Raw genomic sequence first — 14,959 nt, forward strand, 5'->3', positions numbered from 1 at the left:
AAAATGGTGATTTAATTTTCCATTCCTGAATTTGACTGAAAAAATCATCTGAAGTTGACTCACAATTCTGGGGTGTGTGTGTATGTGTACATACAGGGGATATTTCCATACCAGATTCAGATAAGGTACAGTTAATATGCTGATTTTGTTTGTGCTTCTGTAAAAATTCCAGATAACAGAGGACCAGCACACTTAAAGCCTTAATGTTTTCATAAGGCTTTTTCAGTGAGGGGAAATATTTTTCCAGAAAGAAACTGACCTGCAGGCCTCTTAATGTGGAACATTATGTTAAATATTTATGCGTTTAAAAAATTATTTTTAAATTTTGCAAGCATACATTCCACTCAAAATTTAGTAATTTTGGTTTGTTTCTGTAAAAACATCTCAGGTTGATATCTAGGAATACACATAGGTAGATATATAATATATATTTAATATCATTTTCAAGATAAATAATTCTAGAAAAAGATCATGTTTCACATATAATCTGCTAATCCTTTGAGCCATAGGACAAATGGCTCTTTTGCATTTATTTACCAGAATTCTGGGAGCTTTGATGGTACTTCACTCCATTTAATTTACAAGGTATTTTTCTTCTTTCTTTCAATTGTTAGTGCCAAAGTTGTTTTTTTATTAGTTTGGGGTTACTTTATGGGTTTGTTTACATTTCTAAGTTTGCGAGACAGACACAAGTAAGTTAAGTGGAGTTGTAAACTCATACAGGTTTTTTTCCTCAAGTTGTTAATTTTTTCCAATTTCCAGGCACCTTTGAGAGAGACATTTTTAACACGCAAAAGATGTATCTGTAGAGCTAATGAGAAATGCAACACAAAAATTCTGTTTTCTGTTAAATCCCTACAGGCATCTGAGGAGATTGAAGAATTACGGCATAGTGTGTCTCTATTAAAACAACAGTTACAGGATTCAGAACATCAAAGACAGCAACAGCTGAGGGTGAGCCCTGAATTTCTTACTCAGCAGTGACCAGCCCTTTTTACTTTTTCCGGTGATTTGCATGTTTAGATACCCATACTGAAATGCACTTACATATAACATGCATCTTTGTATGTATTTTACTGATAGAAATATATAAAGTGTCACCTTATGCTTGAAGGTTGACTTAAAATATGACTAAGAGATCACTTCATGGGTAAGAGCAGAGTTTTCACAGGAACTTTGTGACTGTTTGTTGTAATTCACATGTTGAAATGGTGTAAACATGTAGCAGTGGATTATAGGGAAGCATGTCAAAGCTTATGAATTTTTTTTTTTTTCCTAAACTCTAAAGGTTTTTAAGTAAGTTCCCAAATTGTTTTTGGTTTTGTTGCTATTTAACAGTTCAGTTCAATATTTCATCTTCCTATAGGCATTTAAATTAATCCTTCTATCTCAGGATAATGAGTTCCACATCTGTATCGTGTATCAATCCCGTTTGAGTTGTGGCATATACTTTTCCTCTTATGTCTTCCATTTCACAGTTGATGTAGTACAGGATGGCATTTTAATAGCTCAGGAGAACAAGTTGCTGTTTCTCTTTAGTAGACATGAATTTGAGATAGTTTTGTTATACGTCCATATTTTTGCTGTTGGTATAAATTTTTTTGTACATTAAAGAATTGTTTGAATAAAATCCACTACAAGGTGGATCATTTAATTTTTTTATAGAATGTTCTATATAATAGCAAGTGTGTGTGTGTTTAATGACCGCTTTGTAATGAAAGAAAAATGTGATTTCTTTATTTAGAATACACATCTCTTTGCAGGATCAAGAATACAAGCTTCAACAGGACAAACTTCACTTGGAGCGTGTATATGAAAAACAGGTAATGTTTTCAGGAAAATATATTGTCTTAGGCACGTTTTCAATTTTATTGTTTACAGAAGCTGAAGGTTGAAATTCTGAAGTAAGTAGTAAATTTCGGAATCCAAGCATTTCACATGGGTTGGAAAAGTTAATTGGATGACTTCAAGGAAGACTTTAAGTGCAGCTGTTTATATCACCTCTGAATCTAGAAACCTATTGGCGAGTGAGGGAGGCTGGGAGGGTGTTACTAAACAAGTGCCAGCGTAAGCCTGCCCTGTGCATATACTCTTCTTTTGTTGGCATCTGATGTTAACTGCTGTCAGAGAAAAGATAATGAACTAAATTGAACTTAGCCTGATCTGTTGTCAGTGTTCATATGTTCTTCCACACTTCTTTTCCCCCAGTATATCTTTATCCCATACTTCTCCATGATTTGAATGTTCTCTATTTATTGTCAACGTGCACTGTTTTTATTTCAGAAGCTTAAATTAAGAAAATGTAATTTTCCTCAAAAACACTTCATCTTAAAGCACTTTTCAAATAACTGTCTACTCTTTTAGACTTTGGACATCAGTAGATTTCAAATTAAATTTCAGTTTTAGTGGTGTTATATGTTCAATTCATGCAGTGTTTGTAAGAGGGTGTGTTAGATGCTTATTTAATTGAAAGGATGGGGTATGCAAACATTTCATTTCTAAATATGGCAAATTTAAAACATCAAATAATAAATTGTGATCATAGCTACTTGTCACTTGGTAATAGCATTTGCAACATGAATTGTGGTGAGCTTTTGGGTTGAGTTAGTGCCTTCTGCTGACTTGAAGTCAAATACTTGTTCATTCCAAGATATGTTTTGGTCTAATCCTAGTTTACATTTCTCTTTTTAGACAAGTCATGGTTTTTATGAATGTTGGCCTCAGGAAAAGCCTAGGATTGGAGTAATATTGCAGGTCAAAATAAAAATATATTAGCATAATTTGTATATCTTCTAGCTGTTGAAGGATAGTAGGCATTGGTTTACTGCAATACATCACTTCCCCTGCGGATAAGCACAGATTACATGTGGCTGGTAATGTTTCTAGGCATCAAGTCCAAATGCCATCAAATGGCTCACGTCTACAGTGTTAAACTTTACACATTGGGACAGTAAGGTGCATGCATCCATATTACTTTTCGGCAGTGGTGCCTGTTCTGTGTGACTCTTCAGTCATGTTTGAGGATCATTTGGTGGGAGAACGCTACTTATCGTGGGCTAAGACCATGTCAGCAGTCGTTCTACGCCAGTAAGCACAGATATTGAAGTTGTAAATCTGTATCAGTAAACAAGAAAGTAGACCCTTTATTTTTAATAGATAACTTCACAGCAGTTTGCCCATTCATAAATTTGGATGTAACTATGTTTTTGAAATCAAGTCTTTTGAGAAAGAAGGAGGAAAAAATACATGTGAAGAATCTCTGGATAGAAATTGATAATATAGTAGAGATTGGCCCATAAAATACTAAAACAAGCTTATCTTCAAGTAAAGGAATCATGAAGTCTCTGGTGCAATCTGTTCACTTAAGAACCTACCCATTATCTAATAATCTTTATTGGTCTACAGTGGCTATTGCCTGCTAGGATATTTAAACATCAAACAAATAATAGGTAGTAACCCTAAATGTCACTATTTGATTAAATGTGCTTATCTACTGAATCAGGAACCAGTTAGGCTAGATGGTTTTACAAGCAAAGGAAACACCTGCTTTTTCTAAATAACCTACTGCTTGTTTTCCAAACATTCAGCTAAGCGTAAGAGCAGTGACAGATTATTCCTGAGAGCCATTCTTGAGCCAGCTGTTAAATTTGTATAATTTTACCAGGTTTGGCAATACTTTCTTTACTGTCTGATAGACAGCCCATCGGTTTGGAGGTTCTTTTAAACCAACTAAATATTCAGACTTCCATGTAGTAAACACCTAGGTGGAACTGCTTGAGAATCTTTAAGTTTGTTTTTTCATCAGACTATACTCTTACGCTTCTGCCTATACACTTATTAAAACATATTTTTCTTCATTGTAGTGACTTAATAGCATGTAACACTGTAAATGATTGTAGGTGAATGAAGGATTTCCTGAGCTGCCTGTCTGATAAAGAAAAGCATGCTTAGTACTTCACATCACCACATTGTTTTTAGGGTCTCTCAAGTAACAAAACAAACTCTTGTACTAAATCTGCCTTTGGCAAAAGATATTATGAAACCCCTGGTTTGAACTGTGCCTGGGAGGTTGCCAGATTCTGAAGCTGCTTTCCTCTCTTGATCCAGAAGTACCAGAGAAAAGAATTCTTCATAAAAAAGTCTATTCCTAGGTAGTGAATTTAGGAAGTGGGAAGTCAGTTTTTGTTCCATGTTTTTTGTGACTATATTGATTTATAGAGGGAGAAGCAATTTCTCAAATTGCTAGGATGTGTTCCTTGTGAGGTCTTGAAAGTTGCCTTATTCCTTCTGCACGGATTAAATACTAGGAATTGAAATAGTATTTCACATTCAAATGGTAACAAAAATATACTGGGAAAACAACAAAAAATTAGAGGAGAATTAAAGGGCGTCAGAGTTTTTTGTCACTCTGAGTATCTTTAGGATGTTTACCTAACAGGTCTGTCTGTCTCACTTCTGTGTACCAGTGTATCTTGTATAATATGTGTGTATAGATATTGCCTGGTTGTAGTGGCAGTTGCATGGAGGGGAAGAATTACTCGGAAATGTACATTTTGCATGAGGAAATGGAAAGGAAGAGGGATAAGCAGCGTGGCCAAGCAAAGGAAGATGAGGAGAGGGGCAGGACCCGTGATGTTAGACAGTAATGAGCCTCTGATGTGTACTCAGGTTATGTGGAGCAGAAGATTTCTGTTCTACAAGATTATTCAAGGTGAAGACATGTACTAATGCTGCTCGAGGTAAGAAATGATGAGGAAGAGATAGGAGGACCATGGGGTAGCTTCTTCCTGTCATGCCAAGATGCAGAAGCTTTCAGGTTGCACTGGGATTAATGTCTTGCCACATTCATTGGAGTGACAGATAACTTTTCTGGTTTCACACCGTGTTATAAGCAGCACGTGGTCACAGTGTACTATGGAATAGTAATCATTAGCTAAGATGCTCTATCATTTCAGGGAGTTCTGTGCTTTTTGTGGGTTTGTTAAGTTGTACATTTACACAAGAGTGCCATACCCCCGCATTTCCAAATGGCATTTTTAATGTCTGGATGCAAAAGGGAAAAATGAAGATTTACGCAATAATTCAAGCACTCCGGTTTGATCTCACTGGGTCAGGAGTTCCTTGGTAAAGCACTTTTCCTCAGTTTTTACTTTTCCTGGGAGTCTCTACCCTCAGATAGTTAATGTTTGAGATGTATTGCTCTAAAGTAACGTTATTTACTATCATTGCATTTGATAATTTTATTGTTGTAAGAATTGATAAAAAGTTTGACAAATTGGTAAGTAGGAACTCTGCACCATTGAGAATACATGTCATTGTTTCAGGCAGATTTCTATATGCTTTCCTTTATTAATCTAAAGAAAATCTACTTCCTTTTAATGTAATTATTGATATTTCTTTATTCTAGAGAATAATATTCATCTTGAGAAGAAAAATACATCTGTTGGCTGTAGTCTCATACTTCATCTCCCTGTTAATCCTTATACTTGCATTTTATATAACTGTGGAAATATATAGGTGGTTGTACACATCTGTGCAAAAGAAATACGCAAAATAGTTTTTATAATTTGAAATAACTGGGTTTTTTAAATCAGACTTTGTTTTAGCTAAAATATGATATCTTCTTCTTTCAAATGGTAGATTCATGGCATCCGGAATGATGTTGATAAAGAAAGAGGGGATTCTCAAAAGAAAATTCGCAAACTAGAAGAGACTTTGAAGTAAGTGAATATGGAATATTTGTTGAACCATCCCAAATTTTTTAGTCAAATTTATGCTTTGTCTAATCTAACTGCCTTTCTATAATTTGTCTGGGTTATCTTCCCATTGTAAAGCCACATCTTCAGGGTTCTAGTTAGCCGTGACAGTTAAAGAGGTGAAGCAAGAACCAAACCACCCACATTTGTTGACTTCAGGTAGTAGGAGTGAAACAGAAGTGATTCAGTGGTGTCAGCTGGTGTTGCTCTGTCAAATAAAATTGTCTTCAATTTAGAATGGATACATAGTAGGTAAATAATCCAAGCTAAAGACTAGTTGATTTGGACTATTTTAGAGGAAAGGTTTAATTTGAAAGATGGATATATTTAAAATATATTTTAAACTTGATTGAGTATATGATATTTGTGATGATGTGGATTTTTCCACTTTGATACCACAGGTTTTTGTGCGAATACTTATTTTTCAAATGTAGCCAAGGCTCAGGGAAATGGTCTGCAGCGAGCAGAAGACGCTTTTCATTAACTAACTGGGAACAGCTTTTTTTGCTGACCTTGTACATTAAAAAACTAATCACAAGTTTGTTTTCTGAGTGGAGGAGTGGTTTACATACAGCAGATGCACATATGACAAGATCAATCCTTGTTATTCTGCTTCCATTTTTATTATGTAAAATATTATTTCCATATGCTTATCCAGTTTAAATTCAAAGTTATGGAAATAATTTCTAGGGAAAACGGATTATTCTGAAACAAACCAGAAGTTATTTGTAAAACTACCCAGTTTTACAGTGTATCTTATCTAGGCTGATAGAGGCATTGTGAAGATACTTTTATTCAACGAAGTCACAGGGCTGAAGTCTATTCCTTTATTTCTATAATCTCTGAGATATTTGTCATAGACTATTTTAAAGCACTACAGACATTAATAAAAACTCTAGCTTTTAATCTTTAAATTCTTTACACTGACTATTATTTATAATTTTAGGGAGATTGAATTGTTCTCGACTAAACTTAATCTTTTAGTATCTTAACATCTGATTCCTTGATAATATAGTTTCATTAATTATCTTCCATGTCTTTCAAACATCATGTCAGTTTGTACTTATGGTAAAAAAAAAATTAAGTCTGATTTTTACAGTCCACTGGCTGCCCAGAATTTATGCCCCATGTGGGTGCTCTCAGCGCAGACTAAAGGTGGTAGTGCTCTTCAGGCAAGTGTTTGTGAAGTGGGTTAGTGTGCTGTGAATTTTGAACCTAGTTTTAATTAAGAGCACTGTGCTGAGAAGCTCTTGTAGATAGCTGAGGAGGTCCTCATTTGTTTCAGATATTCCCTAGCGGTAATTAAGCTGAGATTTAATGTTTGGGGTAGAGTAAGGATTTGAAAGGCTAAGGTTACAAGAGCCCAGTTTACCACTGGATACTTCAGGGCCCACAAATTAATATAATGTTGGCAGAGGCCAGTCCCAACCTTTTGTGTAAGTGGGTGTCCTTTGGCCAAATCTGAGGATGGGTCAGATTCTGGGTTTTCAAAGTGTCTTCTAATATAAGCTGCTTCCATTCATATTGCAGTGTACTTTTCCCAGGTCCTCTTCCACATCCTATGGCACTCTTTCCATTATGCTTTTTCTTTTTTTTTTTTTCATTCAGGGTGTTGAAAATGATGTAACAATTTCTAATATTATATATCACTCTCCTAATTTAAAATGGAAAATGTTTTAATTTTGGAGATAGGTAGCTCACGCTTGAATAATGAATCTATACCACTGTCGGTTTGGTTGTTTTATAGCAGTGATTTGGGGTTAATTTTAAGAGTAATAATAGAATTAGTGGTGCTATATAAGTAATTATTTTGCAATTGAATAGAAATAAAGATTAGCTTTCATCTATGTTTTTGTCTGAATGGAGAAAGAAGTAAGTTGGCAGAGTCATCAGGGTGGATTTGTGCTTGTGAAGATTAAAAATACTGTATTTACAGAAATATAGTGGCCCAGTCTAAATCCAGCATATATTCTGCTGGCCAGTTCTTGCAGATTTCAACTCTGATGCAAACCCTCTGTGTCTTGCATCTGCACTTTTCTGACCACGGACGTGTCCGTGCACACGACTGTTAAGAACAGACTCGCATGCCCAGGGTAGAGGAACTGCTAATCCTGCAAGGCTGACTTTCTGGAAACCAAGCCATTAATTTAGCATCAAAGTTTCTGGACAATATTAAGATTTTACATGATTGTGTTTATGTACAATATTTACGTAATATGTAACAAACAGTAATATTTTTATGTCTGAAATGGGTGGATTCCTTATGGCTGCTTTTGCCACTGCTGCAAAAATTCGTCTTTTTAACAGTTTCTTGCTATTAATATGAATCCAGAAGATCTGATGTTTTATATGAAAATCCTCTATTTTTCTGTATTTCTTTGACTATTTGTGGAATCAAATTAAGTAATAACAAGGCAGACACAGTAAACCTTTAGAAAACAACCTTATCTTCCTTGAGATGGGTGAAAATACAGTTCACCACCTTCAGTAGGAGCGATGCCTTGTGGAATTGCAGCCCAGAACCCAGAAGGTGCATCAGTGATTTCTCATAAACTACTTTGATCTGAATGCACTTTGATTCTGAAATGGCCACAGGATTCAATCTTGAGTAGCTAGGCAGCTGCAAACACCTAGAAGGGGAAGTGGCATGATTTTTGGTGGGTTTCTGTTTTGGTTTTGTTCTGTTTTTGTTTTTTTTTTTCCTTTTTTTCCAGTAGCACAGCAGCAAACAGTGCTGTTGCAGTTTCAAACATATCCACACAGTTGCATAATGAAAATTATTTGAGACCTTGTGTGGAATAGTAAAATCCACATTTCTAAAAGTATCTTCCACTTTAAAAAAAACCAAAACAAAACAAAACGTGTTGCCAGAGTTTTTGCCAGGTTTACGTATCATAGTTTATGGAAGGTATTTTTTTTTTCTCCTTCTTCTGAAGTTTATGGTAGAAATACCGGTCAAAAGGAAATCTTCTGCGAAAGAATTGCTCCAGTCTCATGACTACTGGTGGTGACTTGTAGATATCAATTTTGTATTTAATTTAGCAATGCATCTCGTAGGCATTGCCTAATAGCAAAAGCCACTAAGAAGTGCTCCAAGGGTTTTTCTAGAATGTCATTTAAAGTGCATTTGTATAATAACAAAGTATTCTTAAAAAGCTTCTGTGTAATTTCTTGGGGGGAAAGGTTGTTTCTCTAATCCCTTTAGTTTGATTGCATAAAATACGTCATGAGAGTGAGCAACAAGTCGTCTAAACCTCTGTGGTTCTTACTGCTTTTATTTTATGTACAGGAATAGGAAATAAAGAGGTATAGTTACATTAAAATTTGTCACGTTACAGACTGAGTTGAATACAACAGAAAAAGTTAAGAAAAAAAAATATCTCTTTGTTGCTGAAGCAATTACATGGAAGAGAAAGAAAAGCTCTTGCTAACTTTATGCAACGCTCTCGGCATCATCTACTGTGTCTTCCTCTGTGAAATTTGGGCAGCCATTTAATAAAAATATTTATTTTGCCTCTGCTAACGTTTTAATATCCAATTACTTCATAATTTTAATTTACTAGGCTGTAGGGAAATATTTCCCGTTTTATTGAAGAATTGAAATAAAGAAGCTTAGAGACTTGTGGCAATTTAGGGAACTGGAAACAGTCACGGCCTTGATGTGGCTTAAAGATGAGGCTGGGACATGTATGTTAAAGGCTCTTTGACTGTTTTTATCCTTATTTCTATTTCAGTGATCATTTCTGAAGCAACTTTACTTATCTAATCTGCACTTGGGTAATGTTCCCAGCACTAGTACTGCAGGTTTATTTTAAATATATGCACTTGTCTACAGACCTAACACAGAGGTCTAAAGACCTCTTTCCCACAAGAAATAATTGTGTTTTAAAAATGTTTAAGTACTTAAGCTTCATTCAGTTTGGACCTGTCCACATCCTTTGGCTGTGAAGACTTTTGCTGTGTCTATAAGTAGTGGTTTTTAGTAAATATCTGTCCCAATTTCTAAACAAAAGCTCTAAAGTTGTATCTAACTTCTTTTCATGAAAAGATGCAAGCATTTGGAGCTGTTAATACTTTAGTCAGTTTGATGTGTCAGTCACAAAATCTATTTCTTTTCAATGGAAGGATTACTAAACAATTACCTCTGTTGATACTAGTCCTCAAAGAACAAGAAGAACTCTAGCCCTCTCACTGTAAAATTGTTTGAAGACATATTGAAAGTATTATTTTAAAAAAAAAATTTTTTTACTGTTTGTTTTGATTCCAAAATAGCATTGTGAACTGCTCTTCCTAGTAATTGCAAAAATCTTAGAAATAATTATAGTAGTAATTTAAGGAAACACCACTGAGAGTGCATGTTCAATAAGGACCTTGGAGATAAATATGTATTACATTCTCAATTTAAATAATCAGAATTTAATCTTAGCTGGGTAGCCATAGCCGTGATCTCGCAGGCTTCCCGTACAAGTATCACGGTTCTGTGCCAGGTGTTATTTGCAGCCAGCATACACTCCAAGGCTGGCCTCATTTATTTGCTGATAAACAGAGAAACTTAAAACATTGTTGCTTAAGATGAGAGGTAAAAAAAGTCTTTTATGATCCAAAGAAAGAGCAGAATAGCCATGTGCATTATTAGTGTTTATCCACTCCATCAGTGTACGAGATATAACTGCCAGCTTTGACCTACATCAAGGAGGATATCGGGTGTACATTTGTCTTACAGCATTTGGTTTGAAGTCCATTTATATGTTGTTAATAATATATAAAAACCTAAAGATGCAACAGTAAAGCAGGAAGGATTTGACTGTAGAAATAAATAGTTATAGATGTTTGGGGTTTTTTTGAAGTGTGAATACAACATATATTTAGGTCACCTCAGTTTTTAATGTGGTTTGGTTGTGCCACTTTCATTCCGGAGTCCATAGTATCTTTATGACTGCAGGGACATACAGAGTTTGTCCATCCTGAGATGGAGTTTTTGGACTAAATGATAAACATATGTAAGAGTTGAGGCTGTTACCATCTGTCACCTGCATGGAAGTACTGACCACCTTGCTGCTACTGCGGTCTCCGGATAATGGTTGTGATGGTTCTCACATACTGGAAATAATTGTGGCATCTGATTTAATGCTTTTTGGTTTGCATCTTATGCGCAAATTAATATTTCATTATGCTAATGAAATATAGCTTTCCTGAGTTCTTACTCTTCTGTAGTGTGACTGAAAGAAACAGTTTTTAAAAAGTCATGTCAGGAGAAATGAACTGTTGCCTCTACAGGTGCAGAAACACTGACATGTCAAGGAATGTGTGTACGGTATCTAGTTAAATGCTTCACAACCTTCTCCCTCTCCATCTTTGCCTTTTTTTTTTTTTTTTTAAAACCTGCCTGCGGAGCCAAATCTCAGCACTTTGCAAGTGGTGATGATACAGAGCAAATGTTTAGCAGCTGGTTTATTGAAAGTCACTTAATAAAATTGTTTGTTTATATAAGAAATGAGCAACACCTCTTTTTTTTTTTTTTTTCCATTGCTTCTCTACCCTTCATCTGAACTTGTTTAAAACTCTTCTGGGGACGAAAGAGGGGCTAAACTTTCCAGAAACCAGCAGAGCTGTCCTATCTATTAGCAGATTTGTATTCTTACAAGGGTTTCTAAAGCCACACACATACCATTTTCAAAGTATTTTGTGATTTGGTTTAGATAACAGACCAAAGCATTTCAAAGTCTTTTCAAACAAAGGAATGGTGTGAAGGTGGTGCGTGTAGATAATCAATAAAATACAGAAATAAAAGTAGGTTACTTTTCCCATACATACTTGTGTACATGCACATATTTCCTCTGGGAATCCTTGACATGAGAATCAAGAAGTTGATTTCTCATTGGTGATGGTGCCGTGAAGTTTCCGTACTGTAGACTTAAAAAGATTTATTTCATTACTTTCTGTTGTTCCCAATATGATAGCTGTGTCAACCCCTTATACCTCCACATGCTGATGTTAGACTTTACTATTTCTAGGGAGTTTTAAGTATAGTTCAGTGATATTAATATACATTTTAAATTTCAATTTTTATGTAGTACAGTTATTATTACTCTAAGGTTTTGTTTTGTAGAAAGTATCTGATAAAAATGCATTTGCACTTGTATTTAATAAAGTTGGAAAAATGTTGTATTGGAAAAGAAATAACAATTTTTTCATACCAGGTACTTTTCTTGAAGTCTTAGTCATTTCTTTATTCAAAGGGCTTCTACATGTCACCTCCTAGCATGACTTGCCGGTCATTTGGCTATTCCCTTCTGAATCATTTGTTTCCTCCCTGACATTGTCACAAGGTGCATGGAGCAGTGGAGCTGGAGCTCTTCTCAGGATTGTCCTGAGGTTTTAAACTTAGTACTAATACTTGTAAAGCCTTAACCGAATGGTGTTTGTATCACACTTACTCAGAAGCAGAAGCTAGTGTCAGTACGTTCTGCAAGAAGAAATCTAATTACAATTGAACTTCAACTTCAGTCTGAATTCCTGACTAAAGGGATGCCTGGATCACAGCTACGTGGAGCTTCAGCTTCTCCTCTCATTTTTACTTCCACAGGGCTTCCGTCTGGTTTGCACTCTGGTGCAGTGGAATGATTTGAGTTTATGTGATCCTGTTATCATGCTGCCCTGAGTATTTTTTTTGTTGTTGATCTGAAACTGCTTGTCTGCCTCCAGCAGGTGTTCAGCCTGGTGTTTTCCACAGCTCCTCTGTATTGGTGAAATGGGGGGGACAAAAAAAAAAAAAAGAAAAAAAAGCCAAAAATGGGAACAGGATGAGATGGTCCCTTGCAGATTCTTTGTTCTACTTTTTTCCTACATCTATGGCTGTGTAATGACTCGTTTTTTTATTGTATAGTTTTCTTTGACATACAAAGAGAAGGCCTGAATTTGTTTGGTCTGACAGGCTCATTTTGCTTTCTTCAGAATATGTAAATATGTATTAAATTTAATCACCGGAAGTTTTATGTAAGGGTGTTTTAGTCTTTGAAATTACTTATCTCATGCAAAATTTGCATGGTGTTTGTATAACTTTTCTCTGTATTACTGTAAAAGGGACAATGTAAAAGAAATGAGATTCAATAAATCAGAAATAAATTATATACATGATGCTTCTGAGCTAACAAAGAGGGAGACAGACGAAGGCAGGGATAAAACCATGAAGATAGATGTCAGGAGATAGAAGAAACAACAGTGAATATAATTTAATTTTGTTTTGCAGGTTACAGTTGCATAATTTTGCATTTGGTGTTATGTTGGATCCCAACATTAAAAAAAAAAAAAAGAAATTTGGACTTTCAAAGTATACAGAAATTATATATTTTAAAAACCTGTGAGTTACAGTGGATTTTGAGAATTTAATGGTCCCAAACCTTTTGAGAACTTTGTTTTCAGACAGCTGCTTCTTCAGAGTACTGTTGTATAGACTTTCTGTAGCGATGGATGTTATAAATGACATTGCAGAGAAATACAGCTGCATGATAATCATCAGTACAATGATAAATATATGGAGTGATAGCTTTAACCACAAGTTGATTTTTTTCCTTTCTTCCTCCTCTGAGTTGAATCTACATTCTGAATAATCACTTCTTGTTAATGTTTTTAGGATAATTGCCTAAAGTGTGGCTGTTTTCCTGTAGTTAATTCCATTTTTCCTTGAAAATGAAGTATTTGTGTGTGGAGGAATTCTTGTAGGAATGGAAAAGCTATTGCTATTTAAAGCCGGAAATAATTAAAGAAATATGAGAAGGCATTGTCTTTAATTCTAAATGTTGTAATAAAGAACATTGTTAAGACTTTATACTCATTGTGTTCATCATTCTCTTTTAGTAAAATGTTTAGTGTTTGTTGTAGCAGTTACAATACGATGAAAAAAGCAAACTTTGTGATTTAAAACCAGGGGTAAGGTTAAGTGGCTGAGGAATTTGGATATAGTTTTACTCTTCAAAACAGTTCTGTGTGGGTTGTTTTTTTTTTTTTTTCCTCCTCTAAGAATCAGTGGAAAAACAGCCAGCTGTTCTCCACTTGGTGCTGTGTTTGAGCATCTGAAACCTTTTAGAGCAAAACCAGTCAAAGTTTCCAGCTTATTGTAAACATTCCTCTAGCCCCAGTGAACATGCTGACATAACCCTCGCTCTAGGGGGCACAATGTAAAGTATGAACAGAGGACAAAAAAATGCGGTAGCTTTATTTAATAGTCTCACTTAAAAGAAAAAATAAAGTGTTCTATTAACTATTTACAGCCTTTCATTTTCTTTCACCAGTTTCTCTGGAGACCTACTGGCAATAATGAAATATGTATTTAAAGGAAAGCTCCAGTTGTACGAAAAAGCGTAACAGTTGATTTTTAATCCTTGTCTATGGGACCCTTCTGTCCCTCAGGATGGTTGTAGAGATATCATGTGACATCTTTTTGATGATACCAACTATGAAAATGCCTCAATATATTATATAGCTCTATGAAATGAAAAATACTGCCTTGCGAGATGAACAGCATCGGTGTATCATGCTATAGCTCTTGGGTTCCCTGCTGTAAATTGTTATTCTGATAATTAATGTAGTGAAGGTCTGTAGATTGTGACCTCACTAAATGAATATAAATGTAGTTAACACAAATGTCAGAATCGTTCCCTTATTATTCTGAGAGACTTCCCTTTCCCATTAGGGTATCTTTTAGATTCAGTGCAGTACATTTCAAGACTACTTAGTGCCCAAAACATTGATGTCATGAGAAGAGCCTTCAGTTGCCTGAAGAAAGTCTTACAGATGATTGAATTTATTTATTTTTTAATAAGCCTGAAATAGGCTTTCAGGCTGTCACCTTTTTTGGGTCAGTTAAAAACTGTCTCCAAAAGTAGTACAAATAATGAGTTTGTTCCTTTTGTTGTTGCGAGATGGTTATGATTGCTAGACTTCAATTACCCTTTGTAATCGTACACATACTTTTTATTTATTTTGTACAACTTTATTCCAGCTTCAGCAACAACACAACCAACCTTCACAGAGGAATTAAAGTTAATATTTCAATCAGTACTTTTATTGAAAGAAAATCCATGTCTTCCAGACCAGCCTCTTAGAAGAAACTGATGAGCCGAATACTCATTGTTCCTCAGTATTGTTACTATATTTTCTGTTACAAGATGAGTATTATTATTATGAAACCTAAACTATAATAG

General features: G+C 35.1%; 1 protein-coding gene across 6 annotated transcripts in view; it reads left to right on the top strand.

Annotated features, from left to right (window-relative positions):
• CEP112 (centrosomal protein 112) overlaps nt 1-14,959 on the top strand; it is a 173,427-nt gene that overhangs the window by 44,761 nt on the left and 113,707 nt on the right. For all 6 annotated transcript variants that reach the window (XR_012634784.1, XM_074922180.1, XM_074922179.1 and 3 more), the window contains 3 exons: nt 862-954; nt 1,764-1,823; nt 5,641-5,720. Coding sequence is in view for 5 of the 6 variants with exons in the window: in XM_074922180.1 (XP_074778281.1) it covers nt 862-954; nt 1,764-1,823; nt 5,641-5,720 (233 nt within the window). In the remaining variant the exon portion in view is untranslated. The remainder of the gene's footprint in view (nt 1-861; nt 955-1,763; nt 1,824-5,640; nt 5,721-14,959) is intronic.

Source organism: Athene noctua, chromosome 18 (assembly GCF_965140245.1).
Source record: "Athene noctua chromosome 18, bAthNoc1.hap1.1, whole genome shotgun sequence".
Classification (NCBI taxonomy): domain Eukaryota; kingdom Metazoa; phylum Chordata; class Aves; order Strigiformes; family Strigidae; genus Athene; species Athene noctua.